The sequence below is a fragment of the Neophocaena asiaeorientalis genome, unplaced genomic scaffold (assembly GCF_003031525.2).
Source record: "Neophocaena asiaeorientalis asiaeorientalis breed wild unplaced genomic scaffold, Neophocaena_asiaeorientalis_V1.1 scaffold165, whole genome shotgun sequence".
Lineage (NCBI taxonomy): Eukaryota > Metazoa > Chordata > Mammalia > Artiodactyla > Phocoenidae > Neophocaena > Neophocaena asiaeorientalis.
In genome coordinates this window covers 2,569,801-2,589,607 of record NW_020173918.1, presented here as the reverse complement: position 1 = coordinate 2,589,607, position 19,807 = coordinate 2,569,801, and the positions used below count along the sequence as shown (strand labels likewise).

Below are 19,807 nucleotides of genomic sequence, written 5' to 3'. Positions count from 1 at the left end.
GGTTCCTGTGGCAGTCCCATCTATTCGGAGTGAGATTTTACATATACATTTCAGGATACACATTGTACATTAAACTAGCAAAACAACTGCTTGAGGTTCTCAAGTATTTTTAAAGAACTTTGGACTTTGTTTCTTGAACTTGTTTCTTTGTTTTTTGAACTTTTTTACTTTCTAAAAGTACAATTTGAACACAAATGAATACTTTTGTTTTCTTTCTGGTGTGTGGGCCTCTCACTGTTGTAGCCTTTCCCGTTGCGGAGCACAGGCTCGGATGCGCAGGCTCAGTCGGCCATGGCTCATGAGCCCAGCCGCTCTGCGGAATGTGGGATCTTCCCGGACAGGGGCACGAACTTGTGTTTCCTGCATAGGTAGGCGTACTCTCAACCAGTGCGCCACCGAGGAAGCCTGTAAACGGCTTGATTTGCATTGAGGTCAGACCCTCTGTGAGGGGGACTATTCCTGATCCTTGCTTGGGGCAAATAGGGAAAAGTGGGCATCTCACTGAACTATCAGGGCCTTCAGAGTAGGAATCCAAAGGGCCTTTCCTCTGGAACGGTGGTTTAAAGATCACCCAAGTTTGTTTGTTTTTCCAATTATGAGGCATCACCACTAAAATTTCCCAAACATTTCCTCCAGAGGCTAAGGGCGGGTAGCCATTGGCACTGTGGCCTTATTGTAAATAGCTGAACAGTCCTGGGACAATAGCCCCTTCCCTGGTGAGCCCACTGCCATCAGGTCTGGGGATGGGTCTTGGATAAACAGAACCACACTGCTTTGGCTCACTGCATTCCCACGCAGGTTTCTTTCCTCTGTTTTTGTTTCAGTTCCACTTGTTGGGATAAAGAAAGGAAGGTGCAGATGCTGTTTTCAGCAATCAGACAGACTTATTTATTAGGTTAAGACCATGGGCGACATCTATCCTGGAAACTGGAAAACCCAGTGGAAATGGAAGGTTGGAGCCTGGGTAAATATGCAGTCTATTGGGAAGACAAGACACACATATATAGGAAAATGCAAATACAGACAACTGCGGTCAATCCAGCTGTGCTGGACACAATGATGCAGCCTTCAGGGAACACTGAGGAGAAGCAGCGTGTAGGAAAGCTGGGTGGGGAGAGAGCGATTGGTGGTGCAGTGTGGAAGTGGGTGGTGGTCGAAGCTAATTAAAGGTATGGTGGAGGGTCTAAACCAAATGTTGGGTTGAGGCTGAGACAATGGCTGATAAAGTGGTGATCTTACTGAACGATGATGCCTGGAAATGCCTCTGAAATGGAGAGATTCTGGATCAAAAAGAAGAAGAGAACCTGAGACTTGTGGAGTCAACAAAGTGAGGTTGAGATGAGCCCCAGGCAAGGGAGAAACGTGGGTGCAGAGAGGGGAACAGGGCCGAGGCATGGCTGTGAACACAACCTTTGAATTTTATCTAAAATTCTCCCCTCTATCAAACGTTCTGTCTGATCCCTTAGCCCTGCTCATTTCATCTCTTCTTTATTCTCCTTGCCAATTGCTCAGATCCACCCCAGGGGATATGACTTAAAAAATTTGACATATAGGTCCTAAAACTCTAGGGGCAGGCCAGATGTCCATCAATGGCCTGAGTTCACCTCACTTTCTTCTATCATGACTTCCCCCGCAAGTTCCCTTATGGGATTTCAGCCTCGGATCTTCCCTTCCCAGGATCCTTTGGGTTTTCTGCTTGCCTAAAACCTGTTCCTGTACATATTCGTATTCTGGACACCAAGATGTTTCTGTCACAACCCTAGGCCAGCCTAAGCCCATCTTGATCCCTGAGCTTCAAGTGCCTTCCTATAGGCTTTGGCCTCAAGGGCCAGGAGAACGCGAGAAGCAGTTGGAGTCCCCTCTCTGCCCCCTGAATATTGAAACAGAAACGGAAACAGATCAGGAAGGTCCTACACCCCACACTCTATCAGCAGCAACACAACCTTCTCAAGATTAATTAACCCCTACCCAACAGGAAGAAACAGGGGCTGGGTACAGCTGGCAGCTGAAGCCCCAGGGGGTGATAGAGAAGGGGGTAAGAGTGAAGGGAAGCGGTTGAGCTGGGGTGTTCCTTAAGGTACCCGTTGGCTGGGCTGGGGAGGGATCAGTTTAGAATGGAGGGTGTCTGTATCCCCAGAGGCAGAGTCCTGCCCTATGGGCGAGAGTGGGATGTCCTTAGAAAGGTCCTTGGGATCAGCAACTACTGTGACTCCCTCAAGCCCATTAGTGATTGGGCAGATGGTCAGGGGCTTTTTACCACAGGACCACAGGCAGAAGAAGGGCCGGAGGGGGCCTGAGAAAGAGGCATTAGAGAAAGTATAGATATGGGATCCATCAGTCATGTTGTAGAAACAGATGTCTCCTGACTCACAGTCCAGGAAGATCCCAACTCGGCGGGGGGGTCCCGCCAATGGGAGAGGGGTCCGCAGGGGGGTGAGAGCCCAGTACCCGTTTCCATACAACTCCACAGCCCAGAACCCATTCTCGGGAGTCATGGGGTCAAATCCTTTCTTCATCACGTTCTCCCTACACACCCCGATTGCCCAGTCAGTCCTGTCTCCCACCTCCACCTCCCAGTAATGTCTCCCCGAGGTGAAGGCCTCACGACCCAACACACAAGGCCAGGAGTCAAATCTCTCTGGTTTCTCAGGCAGTTTCTGACGTGAATCTTCCAGTCGGACAGATTTTGAATCTTCATACAGAAAGAGGTGGGGGTGGGCGGTATCTGGATCCAGAGTCACATCAACTAGAGACAGAGAGAAAGTGAGTCTGAACATCAGTGAATGTTAAAGGTTGAGAGAACTATCCTTTCTTCTCCAAAGAAGTGGGACACTGCTCTAGCAGTTGACAGGTCTCCTCCAGAAGAGAGCTGCCTGGCCTGCTCAGCTGTCTCTAGTCCTCTCTTCCATCCACAGCCACAGGGTGATGTATGAACTGACTGTCCCCAGTGCCCCGTGGGACCCTGTCAGAGGGGACTTGTCTTCTAGCCATCTTCCAAGGACCCTCTGTGTGCCTCAAGGAAAATGTTGAGGCCATTTGCCATCATCTATCCCCTCTATATCCTCATCACTAAAATATGTTAGTGGTTTTTATTTCCAAGTACTGTAGGACTTTGAAGTCCTGCAAGGTAGATCCTCGGAGCCCTTGAGATATTTAGAGTCACTGACCTGCATGCAGTGTAGCCTTTTTCCATTCTGCAAGGGGGGAGGGGGGAAAGAGTGTTATTGACATGTTTTATAATAAGAGAGAGAAAACCTTGTGGATGAAATAATTAGAAGAAGATAGAACTTACTGAGCTCTTCCAGGAGTTTCTCTGGAAAACAAACAGAAATACCTTAGTGACCTTCTAGAGTGGGCATGAGGGAGGGGACAAAGCAGGTGTAAGAAACACACAAAGGACTAACTGTTTACTTCATGACTACCTGATTGTTGAAGCATTATCAATAAGTGAAGAACAGGGATTATGTTTTGTTTTCTAAGAAATATGCAGGAAGTTCCTACTGGCTTGGGATCAGATCTTTAGTCGTTATTGGGAAACCAAGTTAAAAGTAATGATAGAGTCTGAAGGTGAGTAGTGAATAAACATCAGGTCTATTCTCTCAGTTAGAACTGGTTTTGACTCGTCTTGTACCCCAAACCTCTGTTATTCTTCATATTGGGTGCCACTGACTTCAGAAGCCTTATAATCCCCTCTGACTTTCAGAATTCTGGAATCAATTATCTTCCCATTGGCAGTCATCCTAAAGGACTTGGATCCAACCCCACTTGGAAGCATTCCCAAAAAGAAGACTGGGATTCTATGACTTACCTTTAGAGCTGAATTCATGCCTCTTCTGTCTGGATCTTTCCTTGTATAGTCTCCAAGTGAAGAATATGGACCCAATTGTGAGAAGTCCTAGGACCATCAAGACCACAGCCACAGCCACCATCCAGGGAGTCAGCCTTGGGAAGAAGGGAGCTAAAACAAAATCCCCAAGAAGGACATTTGTTGAGAAGCTCAGAGCAAGTCCAGCTCCTCTCCTGACTCCAAAAGGGGGTGGAAGAGAGGATGACCTGGACCTCTCACATTCCTCCCATGGCAAAATAGTCCCTCCAGTGCCACTCTGAGCTTTTCAGATAAATTTTGATCTTAGGTAACAGAGAGCAGAGAAAGAGAGGAATGAAGATGAACAAGAGTCATTTGGGGACAGGACCTGTGAGATAAAGAATATAATGGACCAATTCCTGTTTTCATGGAAATTTCTCCTTAGCTATCAATGCAGGATGGGAGCCAAGGGGTTGAGGGAAGTAAATAAGGAAGGGGAAATGTCACATCTGAGTGCAACAGAATGGGACTCAATGACCAAAGAATAAGGAAAAGTTCCTGCCTGAACCAGAGATAGTGTGTAAGGAATAATAAGAAGATTTGCTTCCCTGAGGACCCTGGAAACTTAGCCAGAGCTCTAGCATGGAATGGGGAGGAAGGCAAGGCAAGGGAGGAAACAGGAGAACTAATTTAGTTAGATCCAGAAAACCCCCCCACCCAGAGACAAAGCTTCTCTACCAAGATATATCTCCCAAGATAGAAAATCTGGAATTTGTATGAGATCTAGGTAAAATTTATGCCTTCAGAATCTCTACTCTTCTAGTGAGGCTGGTGGGGCTTGGTGGGCAAGAGTTTAGGTGGGGGAAAGCTTAAGGTGAGGAAAATAGACAAGTCTGCCATGAGGTTACAGCCGGGCAGGTGTCCCATGTGATGTGGCCCTGAAGCTGTGTCAAAAAGGAACCTAGCACTGATTTCACTGACCTGGTATAGAACTCTCTACTTCCTTCTCTTGGCCGAGGAGGAGGTTCCGGATACAGCAGGACACATTCTTCATGGAGGTGTCCCTGATGATCACTGAAGCTGCCACGGTGAACAGACCTTCTTCATCAGGGTTCCTGGACTCTGACACGGATGGAAACTCCTCTCCCTTGGGAGTTCGCCACTGTACCCGGGGCTCTGGGTACCATCCCACTGAGGTACACTCCAGCCAGATCTCTCCACTCTCTTGAACTTCCATGTGGATGTGAGGATCAGAGCCCAGAGCTATGGAGAGAGGAGACAACTTACTCCTTTAGCGGACATCCTTCTGGGAGGCTTACAACCACAGGACTACATAGTTTGAGAAAGAGAAACCCAAGGGAACTGGGAGTGAGAGGGACTCATCTCCATATTTTATTACACAAGGAAACAGAGGTATCAATAAAAGAATACATCTTATCAGAGAGGGGTGCTGTGTTGGGATTTAGTGTTGGAATTGTGGGCAGGAGTTTGGTGGACAGACAAGGGGTCCGGTCAGCGGGAACAGCAAGCCCGGTGGCTTAGGGGTGGGTTAGTGAGTCTAGGCTGGGAGCTCCAGAGACGGGAGAGAGCTCTGTGGTTGGAAGTATCATGAGAAGGCTTTGGGTAGGAAAAGGGCTAGGATTGAGAATGTAAGGATAAACAGAGAAGGAGTATCCTCGAGGAGAAGGGGGATTGGATGTTCTTTGCACTGAGATTGTAGTAGACAATTTAAGTTTCACTTACCTGTGATACTGATTCAGGCATTTTCTTGAATGATTTCAACCTCATCTACCCCCACCCCCCAATTAAATTGACATAAATCAACATGAAGCTGTTTATTATGTTGACATAAATCAACATGAAGCTGTTTTTCCTTTCTGTTCAGCCTAATTATTTTCTTACAATTCCACAAAGTACAGAAAAACAGCAAGCTTCAGAGAAGAGTTCTTAAACACATATCCACAACTATTGGTTTAAATCCATATACCAAGTTGTGCGTGTACGTGAAAATGTGTATTCTTTTCATGAAAAGGGCCACCACCCTTAGCAGATTCTCAAAGGTGTCTATCACTCAGAAAAGGTAACAACGACAGCTTTACGCTATCAAATCTCTAGGGCTTTATAACCAAACTTTAAGATACTTCCCTAAAAAGGAAATATGAGTTATATATGATGCTGCCACGTGGGGCACTCTGTTATGAGGCAGGGACCCAGATTTCACCCACGTATTTTTCAAACTTTATTTGACTACATACATGAAAAGCAATATAGTTGTATATTATACATTGTAGGGCAGTCGAGGTACAGTAATAGCATCTTACGAGTACATAATGCTTTTAGAATTGACAAAGCAGTTTCTCATATATTGTCTCATTTTATTTCATTTCTGCAAAACCTTGCTTGAGAGGTGGTGCTTTCCCAGTTTTACAGTAGGAGATATAGCTCAGAAAGAGATTTGTTTGATGCCAAGTGGGAAAGTCAGACCTCAATGTATACTTTCCTCCTGAGTGTTTACCATTTTCCTTGTTGTTTTACTCTGAAATTTGGCTTGAAAGGAGAAAGGAAACAAAACCAAAAACTTTTGTAGGTAGATCAAGACCCTTAACAAGCAGCCACGCTCCGTGATTTTAGGAAATTGGCCTTTGGGTACTAATCCATAAAGCGGCGTCAAAGTATGCATTGGGGTTGCTCACCACGGCCTTAATGTAATGGTGAAAAATAGACACAACTGAAATGGTTAATTCTGGGCTTTGATCAAGCAAATTATGGTCTATTAATAGAAGAGAATGTTATACAGTCATTGCATCTTACACTTATTTAATTAATAACATGGGGAAATGCTTATGCTATAATTGAGAGAGAAAGGCAGGACATCATTGAAATAAAGCTCCGCCCAGAAAGATAATTCCGCTGCTCCCTTTCCACTCTCAACTCGAACCCCCTTCATACTCATCTCCTACCCTAGGCCTGCCAACCTCTTCCAACCTAAAAGGGATTTGGGGAATGAATGTGATGGCTTCCAAAGTAACAGATCCATAGGAAAATATATCCCTCATGGAGTCACCGGAGAAAGTCAAAACCGGTCTACTCACCAGCCACCTTCAGATGCACGGTGGCCTCTTCGTAGTTTTCGTCCTGCCTGAAAAAGCATCGGTACTCCCCATCATCAGAGGCCTTGACGTCCTGTATCCTCACAGCGACGCGCCCCTTCGCGATGCGGTCCTCCACCAGCGTCACTCTCCCCCGGTACTCGGCCATCTGCTCTCCGGGCTGCTCTCGCCCTTCCCGGCGCACGAACACCGCGGGAGAGACCTTCTCTCGGAACCACCGCAACTCCATGCGCTCGGCGCTCACGTTGGGGGAGAGGTGACAGGGCAACTCGGCATCTTCACCCACCACCGCCAGGATGGGCTCCGGGGGTCCAATCACGTCAAAGGGAGCTGCCAAAAAACCAGGAGGGTCAGACAGAATGTGGAGGTGGGAGATGAGGACTGATACAGACCAGGATCCCGCCGAAGGGCGGAGACTCTCCCACCATTTCTCTTATTCCTACGACAGCCCAAGGGAGTCCATCTCGACCCTTATGGAAGTCGCTAAGGAGAACCAAATGGGATTGTTTACAATTGCTGAGAAATTTCAACCTTGTAGGCCAGAGAGAGAGAGAGAGAGAGAGACAGAGAGAGACAGGGGAGACCTACCAGAATCCAGCTTGGGCACCTGGAGGAGAATGAAGACGAGCAGACACCCAGGGAGACAGGAGTTTGGGAAGACTGCCATCTCCAACCTTTGTGGGCAGCAAGATGCTGGTGGACTCGAGTTTGTCAGGAGCTTCAACCTAGGAGACAGATGAAGGGATAGGAGATAGCTATGGGTTGTTGAGACACTGTTCTCCCAGCGTCCTCCCAGCACTTCTTTCCAACTTGGAAAGAGTCATTTGCACCTGAAGCTTCCTCCTTACCTCCCCCCACAGGGCAGACTTTCAGTCCAGGCGGCCCTCAGCACGCTCTCACCGACCACCCTAAGTCTGGTCAATCTTGTCTGTATAAAACAACAAAATGGGCCCTGAATCCCCAAGAGAGACTTAGGAGAAGGGAATTGTGAGGCATAGTACCCATTAATGGGTTTCATATAAATAGAAAAACCTTGGAGCCACTGCCCTAAAAAACCTCTTCTTTCAAATACAATAATTTGGCATTTGCTTTTAGCAATGATAGTAAAGATACAGTGATGGAGGTAGAGATGGAGACCAGGGGAATAAGTTGGAGGAGAAAGGAAGAAAGATTGGGAGCAGATAGAACAAGAAAGGGGAGCTGAAGAGAGCTAAAGGGCTTGAAGAGTAGAGGGCCTAGGACTAGGGAGGAAGGAGCCAGGGGGAGAGAAAATGCCTCCTGGCTGCTGGCTCTCTCAGGGGGTGAGAGTAATCCCAGATACTGACCTCTGATGTTGGAGGAAAAGGCACCAACAAGCTTCTGCTACCAAATGAGAAAGTTGGTTGTGGCCCCAGGGGCAAAAGTTAAAGGAGAAGGAAGGGGGAAGTGCTCTCAGGAAAGCCTGCCCCCAGGTCCCTGATGTATTTACTTTGGGGAAAAAAAAAAAGTTTTCTGGAGAGGAAAAGGTCTGTGGATTTGTGGTCTTCAGCTGAGAAATCAGGATATGCATTGATGACCTGGGCTAAACAGAAGGGGACAGGGCAAAAAAGAAAGAGGATTCAAGAAAACACTAAAAGAAAATGTAAAGCCTTGGGCCGTTAATTCACCTCTCCAAGCCTCAGTTCTTTTATCTCTGAAATGGGAGTATTGTTAATAATACCTTCTTTGGAGTGGTGTTGCAAGGATTAAATGAGATTAAGCATGTTAAGTGCTTAGCATATAATAGGGACTTAGAAGAGAGAACGTTGTTATTCTATTATTATTTATGTGAGTTGAAAATTAAAGATAGGCTAGGAATACATTTGTGTGTTTCAGTTTTCAGGGCCCCAAAGTTGTCTCTCTGCCAAAGCTACTTCCCTAAAAACAATTCATGAGGCCTGCAATTTCTTGTTTTGGGTTAAACCCCTTATCGTTATGGAAAATTTTAAAATATGTATATTTTTGAAAGTAGAAATCACTCATAATGTCAGCAAATAACGACAGCCTCTGGCAGAATTGTTGATACTTTTGTAAATATAATTTGAAACATTGTTAATAGCTACATAATATCATATTGAAGGTTCCTATAATTCCCAAGATTGTGGGACATCTTGAGTTTTTTGCCTATTATAAATAGTGTGCTTTATACACAAGTCTTTGTCCACATCTTTGATAGTTTCCTGATAAACTTTCTGATGAATTCCCAGAAATATTGTCATCAGGTCAAACGGTGTGAACATATTGTCAAAGTTTCTTCCTGAAATGTCAAGCCTATCACACCATCAACTGAAATGTCCTTCTCACCTAATTCCTGCCAGCATTGAGGGCTATTATTTCTCATCATCACTAATGGAATGGATGATATTGACCAAATTATTACTTCACATGTGTTTATATAATGAGGCTGGTCATTTTTCATGTTTATATATTTTAATATATTCCAGAAGTGAATTTTTTGAGCTAATTGCCTTTTTTTTTTCTAGATAGATTCTGGAGCTTTTCTTTTTTCTTTTTTAATCAAAATGTATGAACTTTTTAGAAATTAAAGACATCAACCCTGTATTATATGTGTGGCAAAAAACCTTCACCACCCGTTTGGTCTTTGCCTTTTAATTGGGACTATGATTAAGACCAACAAAAAATAATTCCTCCAGTGGACCCACCTGAGCGCTAGGAGAGTGAATTTTCTCAAATACAAATCTGATCTTGTCACTTTTTGCTTAAAAATCCCTACATGTCTCCTTAGTGACCCCAACACCCAGTTCAGGCACCTTAATCTGGTCAAGAAAATGCTGTAAGATCTAGTGGCCTCCCTCTTTCCTTCCTCTCAGCCTCTTCTCCCCAGAGCCTCTCAGTCTGTCCAACTCACATGAGAAATACTTTTGAAGTCTTTGGTCTTATCTATAATGTTTAAAGTAAATTAAACATTTTGCTGCATTACACATGAAATTAAAAAAAAATATGACTCTAGCTAGACCTTGCCCCGTCCAAGTGAAATCAGCTCTCTAGGAAGATGGGCCAGGTTTATTCTGTGACATGGACAACTTCCTGTTCCCTCTTTGCTGGCACAAATCTGACCTGAATCCTACTGAGTGATGCAGATATGTTTATTTTTGTCTTTTGTTTCCAAGTCTTTCTTCCCCTCCTAACCTGAGCTCTTTGAGGTCTCTGACCTCTTATCAGCACATAGACCGAAGTAGAATTTGCAGCTTCAATCACACCCACCAGTCCTTGGCTTTCCTAGTTTGAAATGTGCCTGCCTCATTCTCAGCTCCCATCTGTGCTTAACTTTCAAAAATATCACCGATAATGAGTTTCCTCTCCTCAACACATTCTGATTTAGACATTGTCAAAATATCTTAGAGGAAAATTTGGGGCAGGAGGAAGAGCTTTTACTTGCACCCAAGAGAGCTAGACTGAAAGAAAGGAGCTGGGGAAATAGAGAGCAAATGGTATTCAAGGTATTATGTGGCAGCCAAGGTTCTGATGGATAATATCTGAGTCATTTCGACAGAAATTAGCAGTTTTGGACAATCAGTGGCAGGATCTCTGAATCGTCCAGGCTCAATCAGGGAACAGACATTCTAGGTGCCCCCAGTTTTCATGGCTCCCATTGTTTTTTAGGTGCCTTTGTGATGTGGGGCTACTATGAGCAAGTTCCTGTTATTCTGGGGCCCTAGAAACATAAACTGTTTCCTCTTAGACATGAAACCATTTGGGCTGAGGAGTGTGATGTGCTCCTCCGATGACAAGATGTCAGGCCTTCTCCCCCTACACTCCCCTTCTCACCACACACGATTCAAATTTCCTAATATTATAAATTAGATCCAATGATTATTCTCTTCCTCGTCTTACTTGACATCCAACAGCATTTGACCGAGGCAACCACTTACTCCTTTTTTTTAAGAAGTAGTTTTTATTCTGTCAAAGTAATTCATGCAAAGCATTTTTTTTGTTTTTTGTTTTTTTGCGGTACGCGGGCCTCTCACTGCTGTGGCCTCTCCCGTAGCGGAGCACAGGCTCCGGACGCGCAGGCTCAGCGGCCATGGCTCACGGGCCCAGCCGCTCCGCAGCATGTGGGATCTTCCCAGACCGGGGCACGTTACCTGTGTTCCCTGAATCGGTAGGCTGACTCTCAACCAGTGCGCCACCAGGGAAGCCCATGCAAAGCATTTAAAAAAAAAAAAAAGTATAAAGAGCTTTTAAGAAAAGCACTATTCCCACTTCCACCCTATCCTTCCTCATTCCCTAGGAACAGCCTCTTCAAATGCTTTGTTATTTTGTCTGGTATTTATCTAGATATGTCTCAGGAGTAACATTTATGTTGCTATTTCTTGATGAATCCATTTTTAGATATTACTTTTCGATGCTCTATCATGAGCAGTGATGATTTCATTCTTGTGGTGGCTGAGTTTATGTGTCAACTTGACTGCGCTAAGGACTACCCAGGTAACTGGGAAAAGGTCATTTCTGGGTGTGTTTGTGAGGCTGTTTCCAGAAGAGAGAAGCATTTGAATCCGTAAGTGAAGAGACCGTCCTCACCAATGCAAGGTGGGAATCATCCAATCCTTTGAGGGCCTGAATAGAATAAAAAGATGCAGGGAGGGCGAATTTGCTCTGTGCTTGAGCTGGGACTTCCAGCTCCTGCCCTCAGACATTAGCACTTCTTGTTCTCTGGCATTTGGACTCTGACCTGGACTTACATCATTGGCTCCCCTGGTTCACAGTTCTTCGAGTTTGGACTGGAACTACACCACCAGTTTTCCTGGGCCTCCAGGTTACAGAGGGCAGGTTGTGGGATTTCTTTGTCTCTATAATCACGTGAGCCTATCCCTCATAATAAATCTCTTTCTATATATCTGTATACTGTATATCCTGTTGGTCCTGTCTCTCTGGAGAACTCTGACTAATACCATTCTTTTATATCACCAATAGAAATATATCATTTTTGTTCAGTGTTTCCAATACCATGGTTTTGTGGCTATATTTTTATGGAGCTGAGGATCACATATGATTACCTTTACTTTCCTGTACAACTTTTTGTGTTTGAGGGGGATGGGGGAGGGAGGGAGTTAAATGATTCACCTTATTTCCTTTGTTTAGTGTTCTGTGTTCCCATCACAGATTTTCCCCAGCCCTTAACAGTCTCTAAGTACAGTCTCCATAGTCAAACATCTCAGGTAATTTATTAGTGCTATTACAATCCCTCCCTAGCCCCATTCCCATCCCTCCCAGAGCAGCACTTCTCTAACTTAAATGAGCATATACTTCACTGGAGGGTCTTATTAAAAATACGTTCTGATTTAGGTCTGGACTGCTACCAGGATTCTCCCTGCTGGCTGCTGCCGTTCCACAGGAGCTTTTTTCTCTTCCTTATTCAGAATCCGCAGCTGACGAGGCAGCTGCTGGCTCTACACGAATTGCGGAGATGACCCTGGGGGATGGTTCTGGCTAAGTCTTGGGCTTATTTCTTTTGCACGTGGCTAAACCGAGCTAAGACAAAGGGCTGGGTGCGAATGGGCACATCACGCATAGCACCGTATCCTGGGCTTGTAGTGAGCTTTGTGGTCAGCTGCTGTTTCTCGCTACTGGCATACTGGTAATAACTAGATGTGACCTCATGATATGTTGACATGATATGTTGACATGATATGTTGACATAATACTGACATAAACCCCCTATTTACCAAGCCTGTATTAAATTTATGTGCATCGTGTAGCGATCGCTTTGTAATGTATAGAGATATTGAACCACTGTGGCGTGCGGCATGGACTAACATAGCGCTGTAGGTCAATTATACTTCAAACAAACAAACAAACAAACTCATAGAAAAAGAGATCAGATTTGTGGTTATCAGAAGTGGAGGGTGGGGAGAGGGGGAATTGGATGAAGGTGGTCAAAATGTACAAACTTCCAGTTATAAGATAAATAAGTACTAGGGATGTAATGTACAACATGATAAATATAATTAACACTTGTATAATATATATGAAAGTTGTTAAGAGAATAAATCCTGAGTTCTCCACACAAGGAAAAAATTTTTCTTTTATTTTGTATCTATATACGATGGTGGGTGTTCACTAAACTTATCGTGGTAATCATCTTACGATATACATAAGTGAAATCATTATGCTGTACACCTTAAACATATACAGTGCTGTATGTGAATTATGTCTCAATAAAACTGGAAGAAAAGAAATTATGCGCATTGTAGCCCAACAGAGTTTGCATATGTGAATGGGGACTGGAAAGAAATTGAAGAGGTCTGAAGAAGATGCGATGGGATTCTGTGTAGAAGCGGGGTTCGTGGGGGTGGAGTGAGGTTAAATGTATTCCCTGGGAGCAAGAGGCTGAGGTCTGGTTGAGTGGTGACATCTCTGAGTCATATTCCTGGAAACGCTTTTGAAATGGAGAGTTCCTAGAACAAAGAAGAGGGTCAGGAAAGGAACATATGGGAGTCAATAAAATGAGTTTGGATTGTGCAAGGGAAAAATTAGAAGATTTAGGGAAGGGAGCAGTTGTATGGACCACTCTGAGTTCTTAGAATCTACCCCGTTGCACCCTCTCTTCCCATTACCTGGTGGGGCAAATTCCTCCAAAACAGGGCTCTATCCACCCTCTGGAGGACAGGCTATAGAAAACATGAAAATACAGGGTTTAGTATTTTAGAAGCAGGCCATGAATTCATTATTGGTCTGACTTCACCTTGTTTTCCTCTTATCACAGATGTCACTCTATGTTCCCTGATCAGACCTTGTCTTAGTTTGAGTTCTCCCTGAAACAGGCCCTCAGACACAGATATGGATGCAAGTAATTTATTTGGGAGGTGATCCTAGAAAACACGGTGGGGAAGGGAAGAAATGAGACAGGGAAGAGCTAATAAAGAGTGTGATAACACCCGGATTACTGTTACGGGTCCCTGGGACTCAATCTTGCTAGGGACTCTCTGAGAGATTGTGTGTAACTGGAAACTACCCAATTCAGAGTTGTCACCGAGGGATGAGAAAGCAGAAGGATTTATCCATAATCCCCTCATTGGCTGAGGATTTTCTAGGTGAACACCAGTAGGAAGGGTATGCTGGTGACCACCAAGGGGAGAGAGAGAGACAGACAGAGAGAGGGGGGAGACTGAGAATCAGTGAACGTGAGAGATTCAGAGGGCATCTCTTTTTCTCCAAAGAAATGAGACACCGTGGTAGGAATTGTCAGGTATCCCCAGGAGACGTTTTTCCGCCTGGCCCCTGGTCTCCATTCCCAGCCTTCCCCGCCCCAGCCCCACACCAACTTCTTTCCTGATTATCAACCACCGGTTAGTGTGCCTGAACTTCAAGTTTCTTGGCTTAGCTAATCTTATGGTCATATTCCAAGGGACCTGTATGTCTCCTAAGGAGAATGTTGAGGCGGTTTACCACCATCTCTGTTCTCTCCACCCTCATCAGTGAAATGCTGTCAGTATTTTTCATTTTGTGTGCCCTGAGGCTTTGAATCCCTGGGAGATATGAGCTCTGAGTCCCAGAGAAATGAGAAGCCATTGACCTGCACACCATTGTCCTTTTTTCTATTCTGTAGTAACAGAGAGGTTTCATAAGAGATACAAAGCCTCGTTTATAGAACAATGGAGGGAACACCAGAATTTTCTAAGCTCTTTTATGAGTTTCTTTGGAAAATAAACAGTTAATAAACCAGTTAAGATTTGAGTTAAAGATGGGGGAAGGAGGATGGAATGTGAGCATGAAACACACAATGGAGTGACTGTTCCCTTCTGTGAATACTTGATTATTGAAAAATTATCAATAAATCATGAACAAAGAATACTTTTTGTTTCAATTTTTGTTCTGAGAAATCTGCAGGAAGTTCCTCTTGGCTTTAGATACTGAGAGATTTTGTTGTATCTGGAGAACTGAAAGTCTGGGGCCAAATTTGGGGTGGATGGGAGTGAACACTGGAGGCTGATAGTGGGGTTCTGCTTGCCTATGACCATGTTGAAGGCCACCAGCCAAAGCCCAACTGCAGTTGAATGAAATTGGATTTGTCGCTACTTATTACAGCAGCGAGGATTCAACACACCATGGGGGCTTGGGGGTGTGTGTCTCAGTGAGAGCGTGTGGGAGAACTTATTACAGGATTTAGGTTTTTGTTGGGTGATTTGGGGGAGGTTCAAAGAATGAAGGGTTTGCTCTGGATGACTGCTGTAAGAAATCAGCGGACTGATGTATGATTGAATATTCCAATTTTTATTAGGAAGTGGAGGAAAAGAGTGGGCTGGAATTTCCTGGTGGTCCAATGGTTAGGACTCCATGCTTCCACTGCAGTGGGCGGGGTTCAATCCCTGGTCGGGGAAATAAGATCCCACAAGTCGCAGGACACGGCCAAAAAAAAAAAAAAAAAGATTTAAGTGGTAAAGAAGCAGCAATTACTGCAGTCAGCCGACAGAGGGAAGTGTATGGTCGTTTTTGTAGCTTGCACGGTGTTCTTGTTTTTTGGTCTGTGCTCTGATATGACTGCAGAGTGGATTTGTTTTTGTCTCACTCCATCACAATCACAGAATGGTGTTGCCTGATGTTGGTGTCTGTGAAATGTTTAAGTGGAGAACGCTGGAGCCACTGCCAGGCTTGTTTCTTTCTTCCTCAGTCAGAGGCTGCCTTTTCCTTCAGATCTAAAGGTATTTGGGGCTTTATAACCTTTAGAGTCCCTTCCGACTTTGAAAATTCTAGAATCATATTTCTAAATTTCTAAACTAGGATGACTTTTGAGTGGAAGTCATCTCAGAGGGTATGGCATCCCAGCACATGTCTACAGATGGGAGGAGTCCTGTGGATGGAAACACTAAGAGAAGGCTTTGAGGAGGACATAGAAATTTGGTTGCATCTTGAACAATGGTGTGAAAGATTGAATTACTGACCTCAATCCTTCAGTCCTCCCTGAATCCTCATCTTTGGTATGGCCTCATCCTGGGCAAGTCACCCCTTGACTTTGCCTTTGCCCACATGATTTGTTTTGGCCAATGGCACGTGGTTGAAAGTGACAATGTGTCTGTTCCAAGACCTCTTAAGAGGTCTTGCGTGTTTCTACTCACTGGTGAACACCGTAAGGAACTGTTTATCGTAAGAAGAAACTGCTCTGATCAGCCCTCTAGTCTTAGGAGGGTAGGAGACAAGTGGAATAGTTGCCCCAGCCAACTCATAGAGCTGTTTAGACACTGCAGCTTGAAGCAGAGCTGAGGAGTAGATTAGCTACACTCATCTGACACCCAGACGTAGGAACAATAACAAATGAGTGTTATTTTAAGACAGTTAAGTTGTGGGGTGATTTGTTGCTCAGTAATAAGTACCCAATGTAGAAACTGCTTCCTAGAAGTACAGTGCTATCATATTAAAAAACAACCTTCTGGGGAGAGGAGCAACATAGAGGTTGGGGTATGCTGTTAGGTGTAAAATGAACTACAGGGATATATTGTACAACATGAGGGATATAGCCAATATTTTATGAAAACTATAAATGGAGCATAACCTTTAAACATTGTGACTCACTATATTGTACACCTGTAACTTATATAATATTGTACAGCAACTATACTTCAACAAAAATTTTTTTTAATAAAAAATAGAAAACAACCCTCTGAGGGTCTTTGGCTGGGTGTGAAAATTAGACTGATAAAGACAGATGAACAGGAGAAAAGCATCCACATTTGATTGAATTTTTACATGTACAAGAGAGCCCTCACAAGAGGATGAAGACCTGAAGAAATGACCAGAGCAGGAAGCTTTAATACATTTTAGGCAAAGAAACAATAAATTTGTGAAAAATTGACATGGCAAAGGGACTTGGGCTAGGGGTAGTAAATGGTGAAGAAGTAGCAAGGTTTGTTTATATAGCCTTCTCTCTGGTGATAAGGATATCTCCCTTCCTCCTGGTACAGGGAGGGTACCTTTCATATGCGAGATTTATTTCCTGCTTTCAGGGAAAAAAGGCAAGAGTGGGAAGCCTTTCTCCTGCAGTTTTCTCAGACTTTTTGGAGGAGCGTGGCCAATACCAGCTTCTAGAGGCTACCCATTTCTCCAACTTCAAGTCTAGTAGCGTAGCATCTTCAAATCTTTCTATCTCTATCCTCTGCTTCTGTTGTTCTGTCTCCTCTGACTCTCTCTTAGAAGGAAATCATTAGGTGTTTTTTTGTTTTGTTTTGTTTTCTTGTTTTTGGCTGCGGCACAACCAGGAATTGAACCCGCTCCCTCGGCAGTGAAAGCGCGGAGTTCTAACGACTGGACCGCCAGGGAATTACCGGAAATCATTATGTTTCTTCTTTGTTTAAAATCATAGAGTGGCTTCCCATTATATTTAGAAGAAAACAGAAACTTCTTTCGCTGCCCCAAGTCTCCACTGATCTGGCTCTCCCTATTTCTCTGGTCTGCCCACTCTTTCTCCTACCAACCTTTGGCTGCTCTCACATTTTTGTTCAGGTGGTACCCCAGATCCAATCACACCCTAGTCCTTTGCCCTTGACATTCTTTCTCAAACTGTGTAGTAAGAGGTCTGGCCTTTGTCCAGGCTCCTGGGAAATAACCTAAACCCTTGGAATTTCCTCAGTGTTGTGTCATTCCTGGTGAGCTCTCTGGATTGTACCTGATCGTTTACTCTATTGAGATGACTCATGGGGAATCACCAAGCCAGAAAGTCCAATCATGTGATTAGGGGGTTGGGGCTTTGGGCTGTGTGCTGTCAGCTTGACTCAGCAAGAGAGAAGGGCTGGGGATGGAGTTCAATCACTATGTGGTCAATGATTCAGTCAATCAAGCCTACGTAATGAAGCCTCAGTAGAAAGTGTGGCCATCGAAGCTTGAGTGTACTTCCTGGGCTGGCAATACTCCACGCATGTCACCTGTCCTAGTCACTGTTATTTTCCTCGGTGCCTAGACAGTGCTTGGCTCATGGCCAACAGCCAGCAATTGTTGCATGGATGTAAGAATAAGCTGCAGGTGTGTTGACTCATACCAGAAATTGCTTGGATATAAATGTTAGCTTATTTACTGATCATTTTACATGTACCTTATCTGTGTCAGATTACTTCTGTCTCTGATACCAAAGTCCTCTAAGTTTGATTAGTAACTGTAATTGAAAGGTCTGGGATAATTATACATGTGCCTTGTGTTTTGTGGTACAAAAGGGTTGGTTTGGGGCCAAGCATGGGGGAGGCTGGGGAGAAAATGAAATGATCCTGTGAACCAGCCTGGCAGCAATGTGCCAGGCTGTTTCATATATGATTAAGGAAAGTCCAGGGATATGTAAGTTTCACTTTCCCAGAAGTTGGGAAAACTTCTAATTATGGTAGGATATACCTAGAAAACCTGACTTCCAATATCCCCACCCCATCTCCCTCCTTGGCCCAGCCTACTCTCTCCCACACGGGGATCAAAGGGTAACAAGATTAACTGTTGCCCAGTAATAACCACTGACGATAACTCCCAGCCCATCTGAGGTAAAAGATTAAAGTCTCTCTTTAATCCAACATGGCAAAATCTGAAAAACTTCCACTGGAAGGTCTTGATTCAGAATTCTTTTTTTCCCCCTCCTCTTGGGGTTGATCTAAGTTACAGAGCCAAGAGGGCAGGTGGGATCACAGATGCCGTGGATCTCAGCCACTGAGGGTGCTGGGATCACTACGCCAGGCCTGAGCCGTGACACCCAAAGAAGGGGAAGAGTCCCTGGGGGGCGTTCCCCTTTTCTCCATACTCTACTCCACTTCACTCCCAGCCCCCAAACCTAGGAAAAAGGAAATTCTGGAAAATTAAATTACTCATGCTGCTAAGGACGAGTAACCCAGGAATTGCCTGGCGGTCGGCGGTTAGGGCTCAGTGCTTTCACTGCCAGGGCGGAGCCTGGGTTCAGTCCCAGATCAGGGATCCAGCAAGATATGCAGAGCAGCCAAAAAAAAAAAAAATTTTTTTAAGAAAAAAAAAAAAAAAAAAAAAAAAAAAAAAAAGGTAATCCTGCTGCCTGCTGGGAAAAGGAAATAAAAATAATTCTCGGGTGACTCCAGACATCTGTTCATTTGAGCTCTGGTTTTCAGTAAGACTCTGTTTGATTCTCAGCACTTTGCTGCGAGGCTCCAGATAGTCTGCTTTCTACTTGTTTCCTGCCTGTCCCATTCTCAATCTTTGCTCTGACTGTAGGGGTTTATGTTCCTTTAACTAGTTAGTTTATTTCTGCTTTGGGGCTCGTAATGCACAAGATTCCCGATGCTTGGGAATCTTTCTTAGTCCTCAAGTCTCAGAAAAACCATCACTTCCTCCAGGAAGCCCTCCTTAACTTTGCCATCTAAAGTGGTCCCCCTCAGCCCCCACCCATTCCTCTCCATAATATCACCCTGTTTATTTCCTTCGTGACACAACAGACTGTACATTGTCGACACATTAAAGGTGATAAATTTGTTGAGAGTGAATGAATAAGCAAAGATGAAGGAAGACAGTCAAGGATAGGAGCCGAGTTTTATACTATTTACATATTTTATACAGTGACTAGCAGAGCATTGGGTTCATGCTTAGTTTCAATAAATACTTAAAACATTTGAAATTTATGTTTATAAGGCACCTTAAGGATGAGGCATGATTTATCAAAAAAAAAAAGTATGAATGAAAACTCTATTTTCCTTGAACAAACAAACAAAAAAATTGCTTTAACTCGCTAGACCTCACTATTTCACTGTGAAATGGGGATCAGTATATTTGCTATGAGAAAGCAAGGATACTGCATAAGTGAAAGTGTTTTGTAAACTATAAAAGATATGCAAACCCACTCAAAGCCTTATTTTACAGAATACCAAAACACCGAAAAGCTCTAACTTGCCTAAGATTAATATAGGCAGTTATTAGTAGTACT

General features: G+C 44.2%; 1 protein-coding gene across 1 annotated transcript; it reads right to left on the bottom strand.

Moving 5' to 3' along the window:
* Positions 1-1,409: 1,409 nt before the first annotated feature.
* BTN1A1 (butyrophilin subfamily 1 member A1) lies at positions 1,410-7,632 on the bottom strand. The gene is made up of 7 exons (XM_024751910.1): positions 7,504-7,632; positions 6,898-7,245; positions 4,787-5,068; positions 3,809-3,958; positions 3,293-3,313; positions 3,168-3,194; positions 1,410-2,746 (listed from the first exon to the last, which is right to left on the bottom strand). The coding sequence occupies exons 1-7, from the start codon at positions 7,580-7,582 to the stop codon at positions 2,073-2,075; spliced, it is 1,581 nt and encodes a 526-aa protein (XP_024607678.1). The 5' UTR covers positions 7,583-7,632; the 3' UTR covers positions 1,410-2,072.
* Positions 7,633-19,807: the final 12,175 nt, after the last annotated feature.